We start from the raw sequence: 22,619 nt of genomic DNA, 5'->3' as shown, positions 1-22,619 counted from the left end.
TTCATTTAACAAATAGTAATCCAGGTATACAATAAAAGTTTCTGATAGTCTCAGTATGAAATACGGAGCATTAACAACAACTACTGTTCCAACATACGTACAACATTCATACCATATTGCCCCAAGATTGCAACCAGTGACAATAAACAGATCATAAAACCGGGAAATGCAGACTCAGTTGAAAGTCGTGAGATATAACAGTGAAAGGGATAAGAAAGGGAAAAGTGAACTAAAGGATGAGAAAGAAAGAAAGAATGGAGAGAAAAAGAAAGCAAGAAATAGAAAAAACGTCCCTAATCCTGCTCACCCCAACAGTCTTGACACTCGGGTTATCGGAGGCTCCATCAACTCCATGCACCCCATAACCCAGTGATCAGAGACTTGGGCATGAAGGCAGAGCCTCCAGAGAAGACCCTACACCCAACGAGGCAATCAGTGAGTCATGCCAATAGATAAATGAGCTCAGAAAAGAATCACAAAACTGACTCCAGACGTGAAGGGGTGAGAGAAAGTACCAAAAACGCTCCTGTTAGAGGTTGGGGAAGTGATATCCTCCGTGCCGGAGAAATGAGCCCCATATCTCTTCAACACCCTGCAACTTGTAATTCAACTTATAAATTAGTCTCGCAAAAAGGGCCACGTCGTACATACTTTCCAGCCATCAGCCATGTCTGAAAGGAATGGGGAAGATAAGCGAGCTCCAGAAGTGAAGAATTGTCATTTAGGCCATGTCTAAGGCTGTGGAGAGCCATCTGTTAACATGCGTCAAAGAAGGGATGCCAGAGGTATCATGTAACAGAACCAGATGGGCTGTCAACAGCCCAGACACATGGAGCCCCCCTTTCAGAAGATTCCAAATCTGTGACCAAAACCACTGAGCTGGGTGCACTCCCATAACATTAATTATGTTGTAGTCTTGATCACTGCACCTCCATCAATGAGAGTCAACTCTGAGATGAGCTGTGCATAATTTCACCAGAAGCCGAGGCAAATAAAGAAAGATCATGAAATAGCTATGTTTAAGTCGGGTCTGCCGTAACCCTTTACTATAGTCTGCCAATCTTGTTTCCCACTCATTCTCTAGGAATTGCATGTTATGTTGTGCTACCCGCCAGGTACAGAGTGATTCCAAAGTGGCATCAGAAAAGCAGTAATCAATCAAAGTGGTGTACAGACCGTCATGACCAGTCTAAAGTTTTTCCAAGTGTGTATATAATGAGTAAGGGGGGATCTAGGTAGATCAATTCGTTCTTTTCCCAGAATAGCAGACAAAACATGGGACAATTGAATATATCACAAGTAATGGGAGCTGAGGAGGCCATACTTCCTTTGTAGATCAGGAAATTGTTTAAGGGAGCCACTAGAGAGTTACGCATAAATATAGTAAATGCAATGCGTTTTCCATAAAGATCAATTGATTTCCGCTTACGCAATAGTAAGAGTTGCATTATGCCACAGCTGCACTTTGGAGTGCACTCAGTCTGTGACTTTTATCATAGTGTGGACCTGTTGCCAGACATAATACGAAGCATGGGTGATGGGGTTAGGGAGGGTGGTTAAAGTGGGTCTTGAAGTCTAATATATGGGGCGATCTCCAGTGGTTTGCAAAACATGGCGCTCCAATATGAACCAAATGGATGCTGTTCAAAATGCGGGCAGCAGATACACTGATGGAGCCAGCTATTGTGCTAACCAATAACATTCCAAGTGTGGTAGGCGCAGGCCGCCTTTCGCAACGGTGGCAAACAGCTTGGTGCCCTTCGACCATGGTTTATACTATCTCCAGATGAACTGAGAAATGGTTTGTGTGATGCCCTGAAAGATGGATCTGCATATATAAAGGAGGAGCATTCCAAATACATAGTTACATTTGGGAGTGGCATTCACCTTGATGATCTGGATATTACACTATAAGGATAGATTCAGAGCCAACCACCTATGAAAAGCAGGTTTCATGTTGTTTATAATCAGTTGAACATTTTCAAAGACCATATCTTGTATGCCCTAATTTATATAAATCCCCAGGTATTTCAGACAATTGTGTAGCCATACTGAAATTCCAATGCTTCAAGTATGAAAGCAAAACCGCCAAATGCACTAAACCCATTCCTGAAATCACCTCAAAACCCAAAACTTTAATGAACCGACTGAAACTGTACATTTTACATTTGCCTTTGGTGAAGAGGCTCACTAGACTACTTGATCCCCTGGAACCAGGCCACCACTTCCAAGAGATGCATTACTGCGGAGAAAACCAGCGGGGACTTAATCCTATAGATGATTACAGAAGTCAGCCTATACAAACAGAGAGCAACGACTTTGACGTGCCCTTAACATTAAGTAGTGCACCTACTCTAGGGATGATCCTCTAGTGTTCTTAAATGTCCATATGGCAACATCCTAGATGGTTACTAGTTTCTGAAATAAATAAACGGTGCCATCTAAGGGGGTATAAGAACTGACCTTGTTGGGCTTAATAGTCTAGTCATTACCACTGGTTGGTCCAGCACAGTTTACTGAGTGAGGGGTGCCTGAATAGGCCTACTGTCTATACACCATCACGTGCAGCTGCACTTCTATCTCACAAGAGAGTTATACCAATCTTGGTAAAAATATGGGCAGTGGATCTCAAGCCAAACAAAGTACTTTGTACTAGTATTCTACTTCTCTTTCATCAGTAATGGTGAGACCTTTGGAGGAGGCAGCTAAATCGAGAGAGAGGTAGGAATCGTACATTCTGTGGCTTAGAGCTAGTTACCCAAGAGTTAAAAAGGACAGGTTTCAGCCAGAGACACAATTTCCAATATCTCCACAGTGAAAAGAAGCACTTGATTAAGGTAAAGGTATCTTGAGCAATGCAAAAAGTTTAGAGTAAAATCCCTGCCACAGCTCAGAGTACACGGGCCATTATTTTACTCTTAGAAGCCTAGACACCACAGTAAAAATGTCCTTGTGAGTTGAATCACAGGGAGGGTGAAAAGAATAAGAGTTTGAAGAGGAAGGCAGTCCAGCAGGCAGGCCCCGTGAAGCTGTAAAACCCACATGTAGCACTACCTGTCATTTAAGAAAACGAAGAAGAGGAGAGATGCATCTTTGCTGCTAGTTTTGCCTTGATAACTAAGCATGACCTTATCATCACAGATTCTGCCCTGTTTTCCGATCAGTCTTTGAGAGCTCAGACGCATCTAGAGCACCAAGACCACATCGATCAGTTCAGATGAAATGACAAGGTGATTCAAAAATACGCTGTGGAGCCTCTAGAGGTGGCCTTGGAGTAGAGTAAACGATCTCAAGGACAAAGTCCCCAAAAAGGTCCAGTGCAGAGACCTTTACCAGCTTCAGGTTAGGGATCGGATACAAAAGGCAGAACCGGCACTTACAAGAACTTCCCCAGTGGCCAGCATGTCTGAAATGAGCAAATCTTGAGCTGTAGGAGGCCTTTGAAAAGAAGTAAGCACTCAATCATCTTATGGACGAAATATCAGAGTGGAGGTCACAAAGATGTCCCACCACTGAAGTATTGAACACCTTACTCAATGGTAAAAACAAAGATTACATGGGTTACGCAGTGATTAAGTTACAAGCACTAACAACAGTGCCTATGCAGCTCACCATATGTAATTTGAGCCTTGCAGAAAAGTAATGCAAATACAAGCCCGATGATGAGAAGACAACAAAATATCAACAAAATAATTTACTTTCTTCCTGTCCAGGAGAACCCGATAAATTTACTCTCATTCTGAGACCTAGTTAGATTCATTCGGACAGCTTTTCTAGTTTCAACAACTGTTCTAATGCAGAAAAGCTACCTCCTTAATGATTACAAACGTTCCATGATGGGGGCCATAAGAGAACCTATTCGAAATTAGCAGCCAAAAGACAAGAATCAGATATCATTGTTCATATCATAACAGCTGCATGTCACAAATGTTGAAGCATTCAATAACAATAGTTCACACAACTCTTGTATCCTTTGAAGCTGCAAATATATGGATTTCAAGGGGGGGGGGGTCTGAAAAAAAAGCAAATGCCTTTCTTAAAACAGTGGTGCTGAGCAGTGTGCTTGTACGAAGCGGTTTAATCCTTATACTTGCAATGCTGTGGCCTCAGTCCCATATTTTGTAACATGCTGCTGAGAGTCCCTGCTCATGTCTCTACGCATTAACTAATGTCCTTAATGGGGGCATACCACACACCTCTTTCTGACATTATCTGTGTCAATCTCCTTATTTAATGTGTATAAATGGAGGGAAGAGAGTCGAGAGGGGTCAAACGAGCTCAGCAAATGAGAAGAAAGTATGTCACAAATATAAACATTTTTTAGACTTCACTAACCAGAGGAAGAGCTGCATGGCAGAACTTTGGGTAATGCTACAGTACGAAGAAAGGAGGCTGGAAAACACAACTAAATCTACTTTGTCGAGTTAGTGGAAATACTCTTACTTTTCTCTTGGAGCGACCTTCTGCCACTCAAATTTGTATTCTGTGGCCTCTCCTTCCTGCTGCAATAAAAGAGCATAAGAGTCAGGTAAGTAAACGTTAGTCAGCATAGATTTCATGAAGCATGCATAAAAACAATAGGTACTTTACCTCTTTTACTTCTTCATTGGAGTCCAAAGAAACATGGAAAAAAAATACAAGAGAACAAGTTAGCACTCATTTCTAACACAAACAGGTACCAGCTACTGTATGTTTATGGCAAACATTTCAAGTAACGTTTGTGCCCTAGGCATTTTATTTTGTAGAAGCTTCCCTCTCCCACAGTTCCTCAAAACCACGTATGCCTTTTATGCACGATGCAGGAAGGCTATACTTTAGTTTGAAAAAGATCTGGCCAAACTATGAGGGTCCAGCAACCAGTCAATGAGTTTAGGCTAACTCTGTTTAGCATCCGGTAAGTTCTCCTTACAATGACATATTTAGGGAGCATGTTCAAGTACCTGAATGACTAAAAAAACTAATGTTAAATGTGTACCTTTTTCTGCCCCTGGGGGAGCTTCATACATGAAATTCAATCCATTCTTGACACGCTCATCACCCAATAGCACCCTGCAATAATAAGAAAATACCAGTTAAGAGGAACAGTACAAATTAAACAAGCACTAATATGCTTAAGATACATATTAAGGGAACAAATAAAAACAATATTTAGAACAGCTAAATAAATATGAATTCAAAGAAAGCTCAGTCAAACAAAGCACACTTGACACTCAATGAGAGATGGCAGTTTACCTCTTGAATTGTGACTTCGTTAAAAATATAGCTGTGCAATTGGTACATATGCACACAGATTCAAATCTATATTTTCACAACAAAAGGAGCAGAAAAGATGACATTTTCAACCTAATACCAAATTACCACAAATAAAATATGATAAAATAGCCCCGTGGTCAGAAAGTTAATACGTTAAGTTGTGTAGGAATGTGAAATCTCATTCAAACAAAATAAAAAAACGAGTTGTTGAATTCAATAAATCAGCATGGGTGATTCGAAAATGGTGTACAGTATGACTTATTAATTTACAGGTAGATCTCGACTGTGGAAGTAATTGTTGTAATATTCTTTGCTACACACCTACATGCAACAAAAACATGGGTGGACTTCAGAAATACAGAAAATGTAATTTATAAAATAGGCACATTTTATGTATAAATGAAAAACAAGATATCAGTATATGTTTAAATTAAACATATTTTTAAATAAGCTTGTATGCAAAATTGTGAAGCATTCAACATAAATGGCACTGTACGGAGTGTGGAAGGGAAAATTCAAATATGAATTAAATTTATTTCATTTAAAACAATTATTTCTATGAAAATGTTAAACTTTTAAATAATTTAACTTTTATTAATATGTTAAATTTTGGTGCACATTTCGGGTCCCTTGATACTTTGGTAGTCCAAGGTGAACAGGAGTAAACAGAAATGTATTTCATTGACTATAGTAAAAAGATAATATTTATTTTGTATTAATTTAAAATACATTTTGAAATGTTATACTACTTTCTAGAAGGTCTAATCTGCGCCCGCAGGGGGAAAGCTATTAAGAGCAACTTTCCAATCATAAATTCTAACATAGGATTCTGAAACCAGGAATTTGATAGAGTGGAGACGTAAGTCTACATTTTGGTGTACACCTACACATGCAAATGGTGAATTCCATTCATGAGGAGATTTACATCTACAAAGGAGTAGATCTACACAAGAAGAAATTTATACATGGAAATTTACCTTTGTGTATAGGGATTACTATTGTTATTTCTGTGTAATGAGCATCTGACTACAAGTCACAGGGTCCACTCTCGACAAAGGATTTTGTCAGCACTATTTGAAATTGCTGGATTCGAGCATGTGTGAAAGATATATTCTCCTGTATTCCAACTATGTAAGCGCATTGGTGTTTTTCTTACAGAAATCTGTAAAATCTATTAAAGTCTGGATACGTGCTTTCATATTGTGGATGCTATTTTGCTATGTCCCAAATGATACACAGAAAGTATAAATGAATCCTAAATAATACACCAGCTCTGGATTCTGGCATAGAGTCGAACCACTGTTGAGGTATGAAAAATGTTAAGTTACAACCAAGTGGGGGATAACAACTTCACATCACACACTGCTTTCACTACTGTATGCAGAGAACGCCTCACCTGTTATCATACGAATCCTGTTCTTTAACATATTGCTGCATTAGCTCTTCTTGCTTCTTCTTATCATATGTTATCTTCTGTTCTGCCATCCATACCTATTCAAACATACACTTGTTAGATACCTGCGTTTAAGTAAAAACTCCAGTTGCTTTTGTATTTGTGCAAGAATCAGTTTTCTAATGAGTAGGCATAAAGTATTACCACCGTTACCAAATATGGCTACATCACAGGTTCAGTAAAATCTCAATATATTAAAATCTTTTCCTGATCCACTGTCCTGCTTGTTCGCCGGGCAAAAACTAAAACAATGCCATTAATTTGAGGAAATATGTTTTGAAAGTTGTCAATAGGATCACCCAGTGCAGGATCAGTGCTATTTTCAGTTTAAAGAAAAGCCTCGTCAGAAAGCCATTATTTAAAAAGAAAATGTATATCTGTGAATAAAACATAAATGATGTGCTTAAAAAGTACAAAAGCGGCCGCAAAAATCATGCAATATATCATGCCGTTGAAAGGCTGCGAGTGATGGGTACATTCCAGATCTTACACAACCATGAATTAACCTGTTTCAGTGTTTCACGTTAAAGCACGCAGAATAACAAGCATTAATTAAAAATGTACAGAGGTGCCATTACTTTACAAGAGAACATGATCATCAAAAGCTTGGAATTCAGACAAAAGAGGGAATGTTTTTGTTGACTTGACATCAGAAAATATGTTAATCAGTAGAAGTTGCAAATTACTGCAATTGTGACATTCTGCAATTAAACAGGACTTTCAGGCACGGTTACGCTATAATGTCGCTAAATGAAAACGAACAACAATAAACATCAGCAAAATCCTTTAGAAAATATTTCAATGGATCCTAACTAAATTGTTAAGAGCCTAAACACGTGAATGCCATTGCCGTGCCTGGACCAGATGATTCAATGCAATAGAGGAGCACCTTGAAAACCTGATGGGAAACCAGCCACGCAGAGAAGGGAAATATATAGGAACATGTGCATCATCAGGCCACGTATTCTTGACTTACAAAGATGACACCTTTGGTACACTTGTATCCACAGCTTTCAACCAACCAGAAAGAGTGTTCAGGTTTCTTAGTGCTATAAGGCAGCACGAAAGGAACGCATGCTAATACCAAAACAGCGCTGAGTCTCTGCTTCACCCTAACCGTGACGTTCTGCCTCAAAACATGGATAAGCAACAGAATGGAACACATCCGAATGTACCAAACCTGAAGATGAATATCCAGAAGGAAATCAAAGCCACTGGCACAACTGTAAGTAACATCATTAAACCTTAATATGCAACTGTAGGGCTATGATATGCATTGATCACTTTGTCAAATTAAGCACTTTGGCATTCTGCGAAAAGTCCTGTTTTTTTGAAGAACGAGGGCTGTAATGACAAAGCTTTTTGGATTATGTAAGTGGTAGACAGGTGTTCGTAAAAATAAATTAGCGCTGGTAAATTTTACATCCTAATTCACAGAATTAGAATTTCTGGTACTATGCAATAATAAACCTTTTTTGCTTTGCTGGAACAGTACAGCTGATCGTTTTCACTGTTGTAGATTGAGAGTCCGAGGGCATATAAGGGTTGGCCTACCTATTGTAAGAGGTTCCCACCTGGAAACAACAGCAAATGCACTCATGTAAAAGCAACCACATCTGCCGGAGAGATGGGGGAAGGAACACTCAGGTACTTAGTGGGTGTGCAGTGGACATCTCCATAGGGAGATATTTTCCCTGTGTAGGAGGATAACCTTAATTATGACTTACTATAAAACTTCCTACCAGGTGAAAAGTCTGCATATATAAAGCCAAGAAGGCTGGCTTTAACGTACTATAACATGTAAAAGCAGACATGCACAAACGTGCAGAGTCCGAGTTTCACAATTTTGTGTGCAACCTGTCGCAGGCTGTTCCAAAAGCATGGTGAAAAAAAAGTAGGCGACACAAATAGTCTCTTGAGTACTGGTGCATGCTTACGTTTGCAAGCGTTGTCACATTAAGGTCAGAACTACTGGCTTTGTTACTGATTGTATGTAAGGATGGGATGTAATGTGATGATAGTGACTGTCATTACTGCAAATTTCACAACTTATCCTGAACACTTAACCCACATGACACTGACTAGCGGCACGGGGCACAGGAAGCAATGAAAAAAGAAAGCCGTGGGTTGTCCAGCATTAAATGGCTTAGAGAAAGGTAACTGTTAGCAGGATGCTTTGCATGGGACTGAGCTAATGGATCGTTAGTACCATCAAGTTTGAATGAGTTCTGCCCACCTGTGGTGATATAGTAAATGAGGTAATACTATAAATGAGGTACATTGTGTTGAGGCTGCACCGCTTAGAGTGTGCATGTGAGAAGAGTCATGCCACCAGATGCGATGTGAAAGATGTAATGTATGAGAGAAAAAACTGTTTGGGCTGCAAGGTGTGCAACTTGTGAGCTGATGCTGTGAGGAAATAACACTGTGCAGTGCTAGCAGCAATTATTTCAAAATTAAGTTATGACCCTTAAAATGGCAGTTTTATTAGCAAATGTTTTTAACACTGTGCTTGAGGTTAATTTATTCTCTTTAGTTCTTTCTTAAATCCAAGGAAACTTCACCATTCCAAAGTAACAAAAGTATTTATTTTCTCCCACAGTCTGTCCAACCATACTATCGTAGTCACCCTTTCATGTTGCGTCACTGAAAATGTACATTTTCTACTTGAAAAAAGTGAAAAAGTATTGGAAATAACAAGATGATTGGATGGGAACGGTAACAACTATGTTTGAAATCGGAGACGGAAGCAATTAGACCAGACTGCTATCAACAACGATTCGGAAATCTCTGCTTGGAACACTTACATTACGTCATTGAAGGGATGGAAAACGGGACAGGATCGAAGCGCGAGCATAAATCTCCCCACATAGGCGGCCAGAGGATGTCCATAGAAACACTAAAAAATCTGGACCGAGTTGTGCTAATACATGGGGTATTTTCCTCAGACAGTGTGGAGGTCCACTTCGTTTCCTGGAGGAGGAAATTTGGACTAAGTAAGTACTAAGTCTGCTTGAAACTTGGGGGAGGTGTGAGGCAGTGTCGTGGGAGCTGGTGGAGGTACACTGTGCCTTTGTCAAGTGATGAGATGGCTGCTTTTGAAAAGGTAACTGTTATTTAAATATGAAGCTCACTTACGTAACAGCGACTCTATTTCTAATTGGCACTTCTGAGATAAAACCAATAAAACGTTGCATAAAACAAAGAGTGACGTTGGTACGAGTGGCATGCCGTCCCTCGCAGGCCTGCCATTTTACTGGCTGCTGAAGCATAAGAGATTCAAAAGGAAGGGACGCTACATTAAACCAAATATGCACTGCTAAAGGCTGCCAGTGCAGGGATTTTGTATGGGTGAACTAAGGGCACATTTAGTCAATGTTGGCAGAAGCCTAGTAGCTAAATGCAGCATGGCTCAGAGCAGTGGGAGGGCACATTTGGGAAGACAGATTAGCAGCACGTTACCATTCTCAATGTGAGAAAGTACAAAAAAGCCTGTCCTGCAGTTCAGAATACAGATGCAAGAAGGTTTCACGTCGTAGAAGAGATCATTTGAAATTAACAGTTGGGTTATTTTACTAATGTGGGTTTCTGTATCAAGGTTGGAGTCTAAATGCAAATCTCGTGAACGGGTAGAATCAACCAGTAAACGGCTGACGCCATGGAGCAAGAGTGGAGAGCCAGGAGTGGAGAAAGTTTGTTTTTGGTGAAAAGCATCCCAGGACTTTCCCAAACATATCCATAGCATAGAAAAGAATAGTCAGATGTGCCCCATGAGCCACATTCAAAAAGAACTGTTGATGGACAGAATGCAGAACAATGTCATACATTCACCCCAGTACAGAGATCTGGGCCTAAATCCATCGTTTTTTTGCTCACCATGCCATTCCAGTTTGGACCCAGCCATATGCAAATCAGTCTTGACCCTGTGCCCTATGGGAACAGTCCATCCCGAACTGCCAGGCCAGGTCTTCCCTGGACTGGAAACAAGCATCCTAGGACCGGTTTCGGGGTTTCACCCCTCTTCAACCAGGATAGCTTGATTCCAGTTGCATGGAGAGCACGGGACTCACGTCTGAGCATATCCGTCCCACTCGGGGTGACAAATGCAAAAAGAACTGTTGATGGACAGAATGCAGAACAATGTCATACATTCAACCCAGTATAGAGAGCCACATTATCATAGAGATCAGCAGCGGAATTTTGTTTGTGGTGAAAATCAGCACTGAAAACATGATTCGGCCTGCGGGGTGTGATGTGAGACCTTGGTGCCCTGGATTAGCTGTGAATGGGGCTGGCTTACCAGGGCTGGGGGAAAGAGTAGAGAGGCCAGTGTGTTTTTGCGTTGTTTATTTAACAAGATGGCAAGGACAGTTTGAGGGCTTTACCTCAGTTCCTTTTCCGTGTCCCTCCTTCTACCATCCTGCAGTTTCTTAGTGGGTAGGACTGAAGGTGAATTGCTGCAGTATTTTGAAGTGAAGTGTCATAAACGTTTAATGGTCAGTTTAGTTCTACAATAGTATGAGTATATTTGGACTGTCTTATAATCAGAAAAACAATTAATTACAAGTGAAATGTGGAATTCAGTCCAAGAAACCCTCATCTTGGTAAGATTAATCCTCTTACAAGCCAATTTAAATGTATAGTTTACGCACAAAGTGGCACACTTTGCAGGGAATTGGTTTCAGTGGCTCCCTACGCCAGCTTCTCTCCTTTGTCTGCCTTCTGGTGTTCCTTCCCTCTTGCTGGGGCCAACTGCTCCCCAGAGAATGTAAGGGGCTAGTATCACTAGCCCTGGACAGACCCACTAGTCTTGTGGCAAGCTGCATAGTCCTTAGTCCATCAGGGCAGCTGTCCATGGTTCTGTTGTTGTCCAAGTACAGGTCTAAATATCTGTCTTTCCCTTGTGCAAGAGTTTATAAGTGTAGGCTGAAAGGTCTAGATGCCGGGCACCCCTCCACCCTGATCCTAACCCATCCTGGGACAAACCATTATGCACACACCTCCTAAGAAGGCCTCACCTCCACCCCTAGCTGACATCACTGCCAGGGGCTTCCCACCAAAACTTCAAGGGGGAACCCCCCCTGTGTTGCCTCCAAATGCCGGGGCTTCATCATTTGTTCAGTGGGCCTGGGCTGTCCCCACTCTGGTACAGTGAGACAGCAATTACCAGATGCAGATTTTCCTCCCCACTCCTGCCTCCGCAGGAGCTGAGTGAAGCACTGATAATTGCTCCTTGAGGAGCAGAGTAATCAACTTGACCCAGCGAATTGACAAATGGCCTGGAATCTGATTCTGAGCTGCGCCAGAGAAAAATTCAAATTCTGGACAACTCATAAGGTGTACATGTATATTCTAGGGACCTGTGTATTCAAACTTGACATGCATGTTTCACTCCAGTTTGACATCTCACTGGGATGTGTAGGCCTAATGGGAGCAAAACTGCAATTTAAGGCTGATTTCCCCCTGTATGTATAATCAAATGACACTGTAGATAACCCAGTAAACCCTACTAACCTTACTTACGACTTCCCACTAATATTATAAGACCTAGACTAGGTGAAAATGTATCCCTGCAGAGGCCCCTCTGCACCAGGCTACATGTATGCAATTACCGGGCGATGGTAGTCTCGCACCCACAGCCTGCACGTGTATGCACTCATGTTCACATGTAACCAGCCCAGTTACTATATTATCTTGAAAGGGGGACACTGGTAGTAAACATGTGCAGTCCAATTACCATGAGACACAAGGAGTGAGACTCGCCCAATGTAAACGCACAAAACCAGGTAATCAGAAAGCAAAAAATCCGGATTGTTTAAACGGGCTTAACCCATTACTCTACAGCGACCTAGTAGAGCATCCATGCAACTGCACACAACAATAAAAATCAGTCACCACTACAGAAAAGAAGTTGGTGGCACATTAAGGCAGCACAAATGGAAAATAGGCTGCAGGAATTAAAAAAAACATGTTGGCAACACTTTGGCTAAAATGGATTTGAGAAAATATTGGAAAAAGGGATAACATAAGAACAACTACGCAGTTAATAAAACTAAAAGTAGAACGCAAACGAAAGATTAAAAAAGACAAGAGAAGCAAATGTGTATCAGTACAAGCAAGCTAATCAATACGGAAGATCACAACTCAAGAAGAAACAGCCATGAAGCTCACAAACTAATTTCTATGCTGATGCTCTCAAACATTTGCAGCCATTTTTCAATCCTGGCACTTTAGAACCAAGATTAGACAGCATAGCTGAGTAGACTGGACAGTTATTTACAAGCAGCAGAAATAACAATACCTCTCAAAAATAAAAAACTACTGGTAAACTAAGTAGGGCCAGAAGTATACCGTTTGACCACAGATCAGCAGACTGCTCTGGAGTGCAGAGACACCACACGCCCTATGAGAAATGGCAGTAACCAAAACATCAGATAAGCGCCTTTTCTCTGAATTATATTCCATTTTGTGTAAGCCCTCTGGGCCCCTACCAAATGAGGGCCAGAAACGCGGGGAAACAGAGCTAGGCAGAGAACAGACCCAGAAGGAAAGGTGTGAGATTTAATATAGAGCACCTAGACACGAAACTCCCCAGATTTCCTACTTATACATTTCTTGGGCTATCCAATCCTCTTACTTTTCCATTAAAATCCAGATGAGGGAGACAGATAGGATTAGCCCTGGGAGCTGCTCTCCAAAATATCCTCCAACACTGGGGAACAAGCCGCACACCTACACACCTGAGTTGGCTCCACCACTTATGGCATATTCTAGAGATGGAAAAGATCACATTCTCCCTTAAGGCTCAGACCAACTCGTTTGAAGAGCTCTGGCAACTATACCTCACTCTTCTCTCAAAGGAATTTAGGGAGCTCACTTGTCCCAAATACTTGCGCATAATCCCAACGAATGATACAACCTAGAGATCCAGAGTCAGAGATTCTTTTGCTCTGACGTTTGTCTGATCTTTTATTGAGTACGCTGGAGGTGGGTGCGGGATGAGGGTCTTTGTTGGGAAGGGACTGTTTTGTTCTTACCGAATGTTGAAGCTAATATATCTATCTTATAACGAGTAGAGTGACGTTCCTATGTTGCTATATATGGCACTCAAATTTGAATAGAGATTTATTTATCTTTTTTACATATTTTTTATTGGCATTTATATGACAATAACACTTTTCCAAACAAACATATTATTTCAAATACAATAATCTTATGTTCAGTCGATCAGGATATACAATCATGTACCACAGATTATTAGCATTACTCTGTGTGATATTCAACCATTATGCACAAATCACCGATGTCAGTATCATTCCTACAACCGTTGGTAACATTAATTGTAAACTTACCCCCCCCCCCCGCCCTCCCATCCCCTCCCTCTCGTTTCCCGCCCTCCCATGGTCATGGGTGGTCATGTGCAGTGCAAGGCATGGAGACTAATGTATTATGGATTACCTCAACTATCTAAGTTATTCTCCGACGGGTGCGAAACCATTGGTGAACGTGACATCAGAGAAAGCCCCTCCGTCTCTGGGGGACCCGTCTCCTTGGATAATTCTGTGAGCATTAAGCGCCAGGCCCTCACATCATCCTCAAGCTTGTCGTCCCTCCTGACCGTCTGCATCCGTACCCCCACCACGGTGGCCCACTCCAGCACATCTCTGATCCATTCTTAAGAGTGGGCCGTTCAGAGCTTAACCAGTGGATTGCTATTCGTCTTTTTGCTAAGACAAGACCCAGCTGCACAAACCTCCTAGTGAGCTTTTTAGTTTTGGGCGTAGGTAATAACCCCAACACTACTCCTTTAATAGTGGCTGGTATGATCCATCCCGTTACAGTCTGCAGGGTATCACTGCCGCCCAGTATCGCACCAGCTCAGGACAGTCCCACAGCATATGAATAAAATGTGCATCCGAGCGTCTACATCTAGGACATGTGTCTACTCGGTCCGGATATATTTTATGTAATACTTGGGGAGTGAGGTATGTCTTAATTGGAAGCATGCATTAGAACTTATCTGCTTGACCCGCTCATGTATTTTCTGCCATTGCGCTTCTGTAAGGGGTTCCCCAAGTACATCGTGCCATTTTGTATGCATCGGAAGGGGAGCAGCAGGGGTATCCTCCCTTAAAGCTTTATATATGTTAGAAACCAACCTTCTTCTCCCTGCCAACATGGTCACCATCCGCGGTACCATTGTGACCTGTGGTTCCTGTGGAAATGTCGGCCATATTTCCATACTGCAAAAACTGCCCCCTACCCACCTGGAACTATGAGTTATCTGCTTCCTCTCTGATCACAAACCGCTTCACAACATACAAGTCTCCCATCGTAAGACAACCTCCCTCCTTCCATTTGCTAACATTCATTGTTTGCCCTATCTGCTTGAAGAACGGCCCACAACGGAACATCCAGGGCATATGGCGACCACTTTCCGCACCATCAGTCCTCAGACCAATGCGACGTGACGGATGATATAAGGAAAGGAGTCTGGAATCTTAGACCCCAACAGAAAACGCCCCGGCAACAGAACCCCCCGATGCGTGCCCGCCGAAAATCTCTTCTCCCAGTTGTCGTTTTCATCAAACCAGTGCACCGCATGTTGCAATTGCACAGCTATGTAATAGCAATGTAGCTGAGGGACCTCTAGACCTCCCCGCCCCCAACCTCTCAGTAGAGTGCTCAACTTTATTCTCTTCCTTTTAGGCCCCCACAATAGCTCTACTATCAAGCTATCAAGCTGCGAGAAAACCTTTTGCAGGACCAAATGCAGGGAATTCTGTAGTGTGTATAAACATCTCGGCAGGACAACCATTTTAGTCAACGCCACCCTCCCCATTAATGATAATGGGAGGTCCTCCCAGAAAGCCACTGATCTTCTGATACCGTCCACTCTCCTCCCTATATTTTTGGCTATGTACGTCTCGCTGGTGGGTGTTAGCATAATCCCCAGGTACCGTGCCCCTTCAGTATCGCATCTCATCCCCACCATGGGCAAATCAGACTCAAATTTCCCTCTTAAGCCCCCCATGGGAAGCAACTTCGATTTCCCCGGATTGAGGTGTAGACCAGACCACATACCAAACTCCTCCAGGTCCGCAGTGAGCACCGGGACAGCCTCCTCCGACCGATGTAAATAAACCAACGTATCGTTGGCATACATGGAGACCACATGCATTGACTCCCCCAATTTAATCCCTCATCCATCCAGCTTTGTACGTAAAGTGATGGCCAGCAGCTCCATTGCGATGGCAAACAGGAGCGGGTACAAGGGGCACCCCTGCCGAGTGGCCCTCTTCAAACAAAAGCTTTCTGAGACTTGCCCTCAAATGCGAACTGTTAGAACTGGGATTACCTAGTTGGCTGAGGTAGGTACCTTAGGCCAAGCAGGGACCCTGGCTTCCACGTCAGGGAAAGGAAGGACACCTTCTCAGATAACCCCTGCTCCCCCCTTGGTACCTTGGCACGAGCAGCCAGGCTTACCTTCAAGGCAAATGTGTAAAGTATTTGCAACCACGCTCCCAGTAACCCAATGGTGACACCACAAAAGGACTCCACACGAGTTTCATATAAAAACAAGTATAAGTTTATATTAAAAGATATACGATGAGATCACACGATAAAAATCCAACATATGCGTATTTGTAATATACCTCCTGGCCGGTTATTAGGCCAGCCAGCTCTTGTAAGTTCTGGCAGTATTAATGAGCAATTCTAGGTGATCCTATGCAGTCCTAATGCAAGGCTATGCAGTTCGTTATGCAAGAATTAGGCACTTTACAATGTAAAAATAATGCAGTTCGTGATGCAAACTAATCCAATGCATAATACAACAATCAGGCAGTTCGTTATGCAGAAATATTGCAATGCGTAATGCAACAATAAGGTAGTTCATTCTGCAAACTAATGCAATGCGTAATACAACAATCAGGCAGTTCATTATGCAGACATAATGCAATGCGTAATGCAACAATCAGGTAGTTCGTTCTGCAAACTAATGCAATGTGTAATACAACAATCAGGTAGTTCATTCTGCAAACTAACGCAATGCGTAATACAACAATTAGTTAGTTCATAATGCAGAATTAAAGCAATGCGTAATAAACTCCAGCACCGATCACGGTATTTTAGACAGTCTCTCCCCCCCTCGCACTGACTCGCGGTCAGTTTCAGTCATCATATGCCCCCAACACGGATCTGGTGTAAACCACAGTGCAGCTCCATGCCCCGGCCCCGGTACTGTCACTCCTTGGCACGTACGGGCCGCAATACGAGCTGGAACAGAGGCTCCCGCTACAAGAAGGGGAGAGGCCGAGAGCGTCTCTCTCCGAGCCCGCACCCCGCCCCAGGTGCTGACATACGTTACCTGGGGGGTGCGACCTCGCTTTCCTCTCCGCCTCTCGCGACTTGGGCCTCCGATGTGACTTGGTTGATTCCGGGCCGATGATGATAACGAAGATCTCAGGCTGCAACAGGGCACACGCACACAGCATCGCTGAGACTCCCTTGAGCCTCGGGTGTGCACGGTCACAGGGCAATCCTCACGAAGGTCTCAGGCTGCACAAAGCACACGCTCACAGCGTCGCGGAGACTCACTTGAGTTCCAGGTGCAGACGATCACAGGGCAATCATCACAAAGGTCTCAGGCTGTACAAAGCACACGCACAGAGAGTCGCTGAGACTCACTTGAACTTCTGGTGTGCACGATCACAGGGCAATTCTTCCGAGGGTCTCAGGCTGCAAAAAGCACACGCACACAGCGTCGCTGGGACACTTCTGGAAACTTTTGTGTTCCTGAGTTTCCACACCTCGGGCCCTTGGGGTTAAGTAACTTCAGGACACAGCACAGCAAAGTCCTTTCAAGCAGGGGGACACAGAACACAGCAAAGTAGTCCCTTTAGCCTCTTCTTGGTTAAATCAGCAAACTGCAGGCCAGCCCCAAAACACACAGCAAGGGTCAGTCCTTTCCTTCAGTCTATTCAGCTGTTTCTTCCTTGGCAGAGGTTCCTCTTGACCACGAAGTAGTTTCAATCCTTTACAGTCTTGAACAGTTCCATTCCAAAGTCCAGGGGTTTCAGCTCTCATAGTTATACCCCTAAATGTCTTTGAAGTCTTTGTGTTCAGGGGGGCCCTGACCCCTGTCTAGACCAGTTCTGGGTGTCTCCCTGCCAGTGACACCTTCTTCCTTTGATAGTGGGGGTCTGGATCCTTAATCACTCAGCAGGGGATGGAGCCATTGTTTTATGGCTGCAGCCCAGGCCTCTTCACCTCCCGGGGCTACTCCTCCTCCCTACACTCCAGATGCAGGTCAGTCTGTTGCTGTCTGACCTCCTCCCCTGGGTCAAGACATTCCCCAGATACCATCACTTTCAGAGCCAGACAGTCAAACCACAACCAGGCAGAGACACACAGAAATGTTAGAGCACAAAAACCCAGCCACTTCTAAAAGGGTGCTTTCTAAACACACAATGCAAAAACCACCTTCACAAAAAGATGTGTTATTGAATTGTGAGTTCAGGCATACTAAACTTCACCTCTCCATCTTAAGCCTTTGGGAAGATAGGCTGGAAACTTATTACACAGCCTCCTCCATTCTGTCCTATGGGCAAGATGGCCTTTCAACAGTGAAAAATGAAATGGAGAGTATTTCACTGTCAGGACATGGTACACACCTCAGTACATGTTCTACTATTCACATACACTGCACCCTGCCCAGTGGGTACCTTGGGCCTACCATAGGGGTGTCTGATGTGCATAAAAAGGGAAGGGTAAAGTCTGGCAAGTGGGTGTACTTGTCAGAACAACATGGCAGTTTAAAAAACTCCGCGCAGGCACTGCAGTGGCAGACCTGAGTTATCTCTTTAAGGCTACATGTGTGGGTGGCACAGTTAGTGCTTTAGGCCCACTAGTAGCATTTGCATTACCAGCCCTGGCACACATAGTGCACTTTACTAGGGACTTTACTAGTAAGGCAAACATACCAATCATGGACAACCAATTACCATTACACTTTACACAGGGAGCACTTGCACTTTGACACTGATCAGCAGTGGCAAAGTGCCCAAAGCATCTAAGTTGGCAACATCATGACAGAAAAAAGGTCTAGGGGGAAAGCAAAAAGTTTAAGGGACTTTAGCCAAAAAGCGCCACGTCCAACACAAACCCTTGCGGATGGTCTATTATATATGACTTGCATCCATTTTATAAAGGATTGTCCTACCCCAATCCCAGCCATCACTGCCCACAAATAATCCCACTCTACAGAATTAAATGCCTGTTGGATATCCAATAGCCCCAGTGCCCAGTTTTCTGCTGCCAGACTCGGTGCATGCAAGATGTGCGCCAAGCGCTGCAAATTATGAGTGGTATTGCGTTTGGGAATAAACCCCGCCTGATCTAGATGGATCAGATGAGACATGTAGGGCAGTAACCGGGCCGCCAATATCCCACTCAGAATTTTTGCGTCCACATTTGAATAAAGAGATTTGAACCACAAACATCAACCATAGAGGAAGGTTTGGTGATTTATTCTATTTTTCCCCCATAAATACTTCTTGTTGCACATGTCTCAAGCTCCATCTCAACCTTATTGAGTTTTACCCGTTCCCGATGTACTGCAAATGTGGTTTAAAGGCAAGAAAATTTCTCATTTCACAAATTTTCATTTTCCAAATAGTTGTTTTGCTTTGCCATCACTTTGGTGTTTAAAAAAGTACATACCACCTTGAATGCTATTGCTACTTACCCTTTGTTGAAGATAATTAATTGCACATGAATGTGTTTCATACTGCTAAAACATTACCTGATGACCACAATATATAACATGCACAGCTATTATGTGACCTTTTGCAAGCTTTGTTATTGCCAACCAAAACAGTCCCAATGAAATGTGCAACTGACACATTGTCCACACAGGTGTAATGCATTTACGTATTAAGCAATTGCTCCATAGTTAGGAAAATAACATTTCCACGTTGTTTCAGGGTGTTAGTGTTCCACAGCCTCGATTTGAATGATGCAAGGAGGAATTACTTCTTTACTGCAAAATATAGATAGGTTGCACCATAAGAGGTACACTATAGATTCTAAGGTGGATGTGTGTAAACAGAGGATGGGTATTGGTAGAATTATGTTTACCAATGACTATTTCAATTAAGGACTCATTTACCAATGACTATTTCCATTAAGGACTTATTTGTTCCCCTCCTCAATTGAAAGGCTGTGCAATAGAACTGACACCAATAAGCTCTTACCAAATGCTTCTTTAAAGAACTGGTCCACCTCAAACAGATTCTACATTTGTTTCCCATCTGTAGAGGGTTGGAGTGATGCAGAAGCTCCACTGTGCCGATCACACACCAGTATTGGGTGCAGTGAAACAGTGATTGCCTAACTGTTTTTTAAATTCATGAACTTCCATTGACTTTGCTGCCAATAAGACGGATCCTGGTAGAATTATTAAACTGAGCCTCCATTACCATGCCCGATGATTGACGCTCTGCAACCAGTACTGCGTTGTCTTTATCGTCAGGTGTTGCAGTCTTTTCCAGACTCCTTGGGCGCCCTGTTCAAACGGTACTGCAACAACTTCAAGGAAGAAACAACTAGACAACTAGGGAAGTCAAGGGTGGTGTGCATTGCATGGTTCCCATGAGCTTTTTTTTTTGTTGCCCAAAACGCCAAGCAAACCTCAAGCCTTGCCTGAAATCACGCATTTTCCTTACAATTCTGTGATGGAAGCTTCCAGAATCCAAAAAATTCCTACCACCCAGCATTGATGGGGCCTGATGTTAGGATGGGCAAGACCAAGCCCACTATTTTATTAAACATATATATTCCTGCCATACAGTAGTCTTTAAGACTGTTACCCACTTTACTTGGTGGCAGGGCATGGTCATGTCCACACTCGGCAGCCCCAATCCCTATATATATATTTTTTAACTTTCCCTGGCGTCTAGTGGGCTTTCTGCTCCCCTCCCAAAGGGGCATATTGGGGGTAATTACCCAATCTGCCCCTCGGGGGCAGAAAGACTGTTGCCCATTTACTTGGGGTGGGGGAATGACCATGCTTATGCTGGGAAGCCCACACACCTATATTTTAATTCCTGCTGTCTAGTGGGCTTTCTGCCTCTCCGAGTGGCGGGGGGTGGGGGCAGAAAGACTGTTGCTCCATTTAGCATGGTGAAGTCCATACAGGGCAGCCCCACCCCTATATTTTTCTCATTTAAACAAATCTCTGGTGTCTAGTGGGCTTTCTGCCTCCCCGGGGGGCAGTTCTGGGTGATTCCCACATCTGTCCCCCGGGGGATGGGGGGGGGGAGATGGCAGAAAGACTAAAATAGACAAATTGCCATGGGAGAGCGCAAAAGGGCCCCTCCCCTTATCCCAGGTGTCAAGTTGGTGGATCCCTCCTTGGGGTCTTCTCTACAGTGGTGATCCCCAAACAGGGATCCACTTGACAGAGGTACAATTGGAAAGGGGAGATTCTCGCCTTCCCAACGAAATCTCTCCCATGAGAATCAGTGCTCGGGGGCTGACATATGCCCCGAGCAACTGATTCAGTGAAAGTAAAACAAGCTCATTCACACGCTTTACTTCCACTTTTACTACAATGACATCAGCTCATCCTGGCGCCAATCATCACTGCAGTAAAATTAAATAAACAATCAGGCTGCTCTGGAAGCTCTTCCCCAGCAGTCTGAGTTAAAAATAAAATAAAGGACTACCCCTGGTACAGAGTGCCAGAGGGGCCTTTAAGTACCGTCCTAGTGTCAGCCAATAGCTGACAACTGCACTGGGGGATGTAGGTCAGCCGTTGGCCACACTTAAAAGGTTACTATCTATAAAATGTTATGTTTGCAAAACTCTCCATTTCAGCACTGGAGATGAGATGACATCGTGGGGTACTTTTAACAAGAGCTGTGAGTTGTGTGTGTCTTTTTTTTCCACCAGGAAATACTTTCTGGTCTTGGGCAGTATAACATATCAGTGAAAACAAATCGGGGAGATGTTAGAAAGGGAATACGTCAGCAAATAAATATCACCTTTTGCATAACAATGAATACCAAACCAGATGTATCACTAATAAAACAAAATGATTGAATTCCTGGGATAGGATTGAGGAACGTTAGCCTGAGGGTGTTGGAGGCACTAGAGAAGAAACATGAGAATCAAAATTGAGAATAGAACATGAAGAAATAGAGCCACTGTGCATCCAAGCTACCCCAATCGTCAACGGTCTCCTTTGCAAATTCTTTCTAAAATTGTCAGAGGAAGAAGTTAAGAAATGCAATCTTATTGATTACTTGATGCACCAAACCCAAAAGAAACCTTTGGATAGAAATATATATAGAGGAAATAGTACCTGCCAACATTACATACATTTATGCACCTTCAGTGGGAAGGAAGGAAGGAATGGTAGAGGGGTTGTCTCCAGAGCTAACTGTATATAAGGGGATGTACTTTGTATATGGAAAATCAATTTATTTTATCTGGGCAGGGTTGGTATGGAAGTGGTTACCTTCTCCTTTGTTACACCCGGGATGTTCCATGTTCAATATTTGCCTGAAGTAAGGCCTGGAGCAAGCAAGGGAATGATGAGGCACGGGAGAATGGCCAATTGGGTTAGGAACACACTCACAGGCCTAGGAATAATAATACCCCCATTAGAGATGTCTCATAATGGCCATATGATAAATGAGGTGGCAAGGTTTAATTGACGACTTGTCGAATGACACCTCAGCTGCCCTAAGAAATATTACAGATGAAATGACTGCAACAAGAACTGTAATTATGCAGAACAAGATGTCATTAGATATTTTGCTTGCTAAAGAAGACGGAACATATCAGGTAGTTGGCCAACGTATTGTACCTACATACTAGACAACAATGGCAACATTAGACATGCAAT

At 43.0% G+C, this 22,619-nt stretch overlaps 1 protein-coding gene across 2 annotated transcripts in view; it reads right to left on the bottom strand.

Annotated features, from left to right (window-relative positions):
* CIRSR (corepressor of RBPJ and splicing regulator) overlaps window positions 1-22,619 on the bottom strand; it is a 259,288-nt gene that overhangs the window by 196,252 nt on the left and 40,417 nt on the right. Inside the window, exons 2-5 of one of the 2 annotated variants that reach the window (XM_085645266.1) lie at window positions 6,650-6,744; window positions 4,976-5,049; window positions 4,591-4,601; window positions 4,444-4,502 (exon numbers count right to left, since the gene is read on the bottom strand). In XM_085645266.1, the coding sequence (XP_085501392.1) occupies window positions 4,444-4,502; window positions 4,591-4,601; window positions 4,976-5,049; window positions 6,650-6,744 (239 nt within the window). The remainder of the gene's footprint in view (window positions 1-4,443; window positions 4,503-4,590; window positions 4,602-4,975; window positions 5,050-6,649; window positions 6,745-22,619) is intronic. The other variant, XM_085645265.1, reaches the window with a different exon arrangement.

Source organism: Triturus cristatus, chromosome 3_1 (genome assembly GCF_964204655.1).
Source record: "Triturus cristatus chromosome 3_1, aTriCri1.1, whole genome shotgun sequence".
In the NCBI taxonomy this organism is placed as follows: domain Eukaryota; kingdom Metazoa; phylum Chordata; class Amphibia; order Caudata; family Salamandridae; genus Triturus; species Triturus cristatus.
Note: the sequence above shows the minus strand (reverse complement) of the source record. Positions and strands in the feature narration are given on the sequence as shown.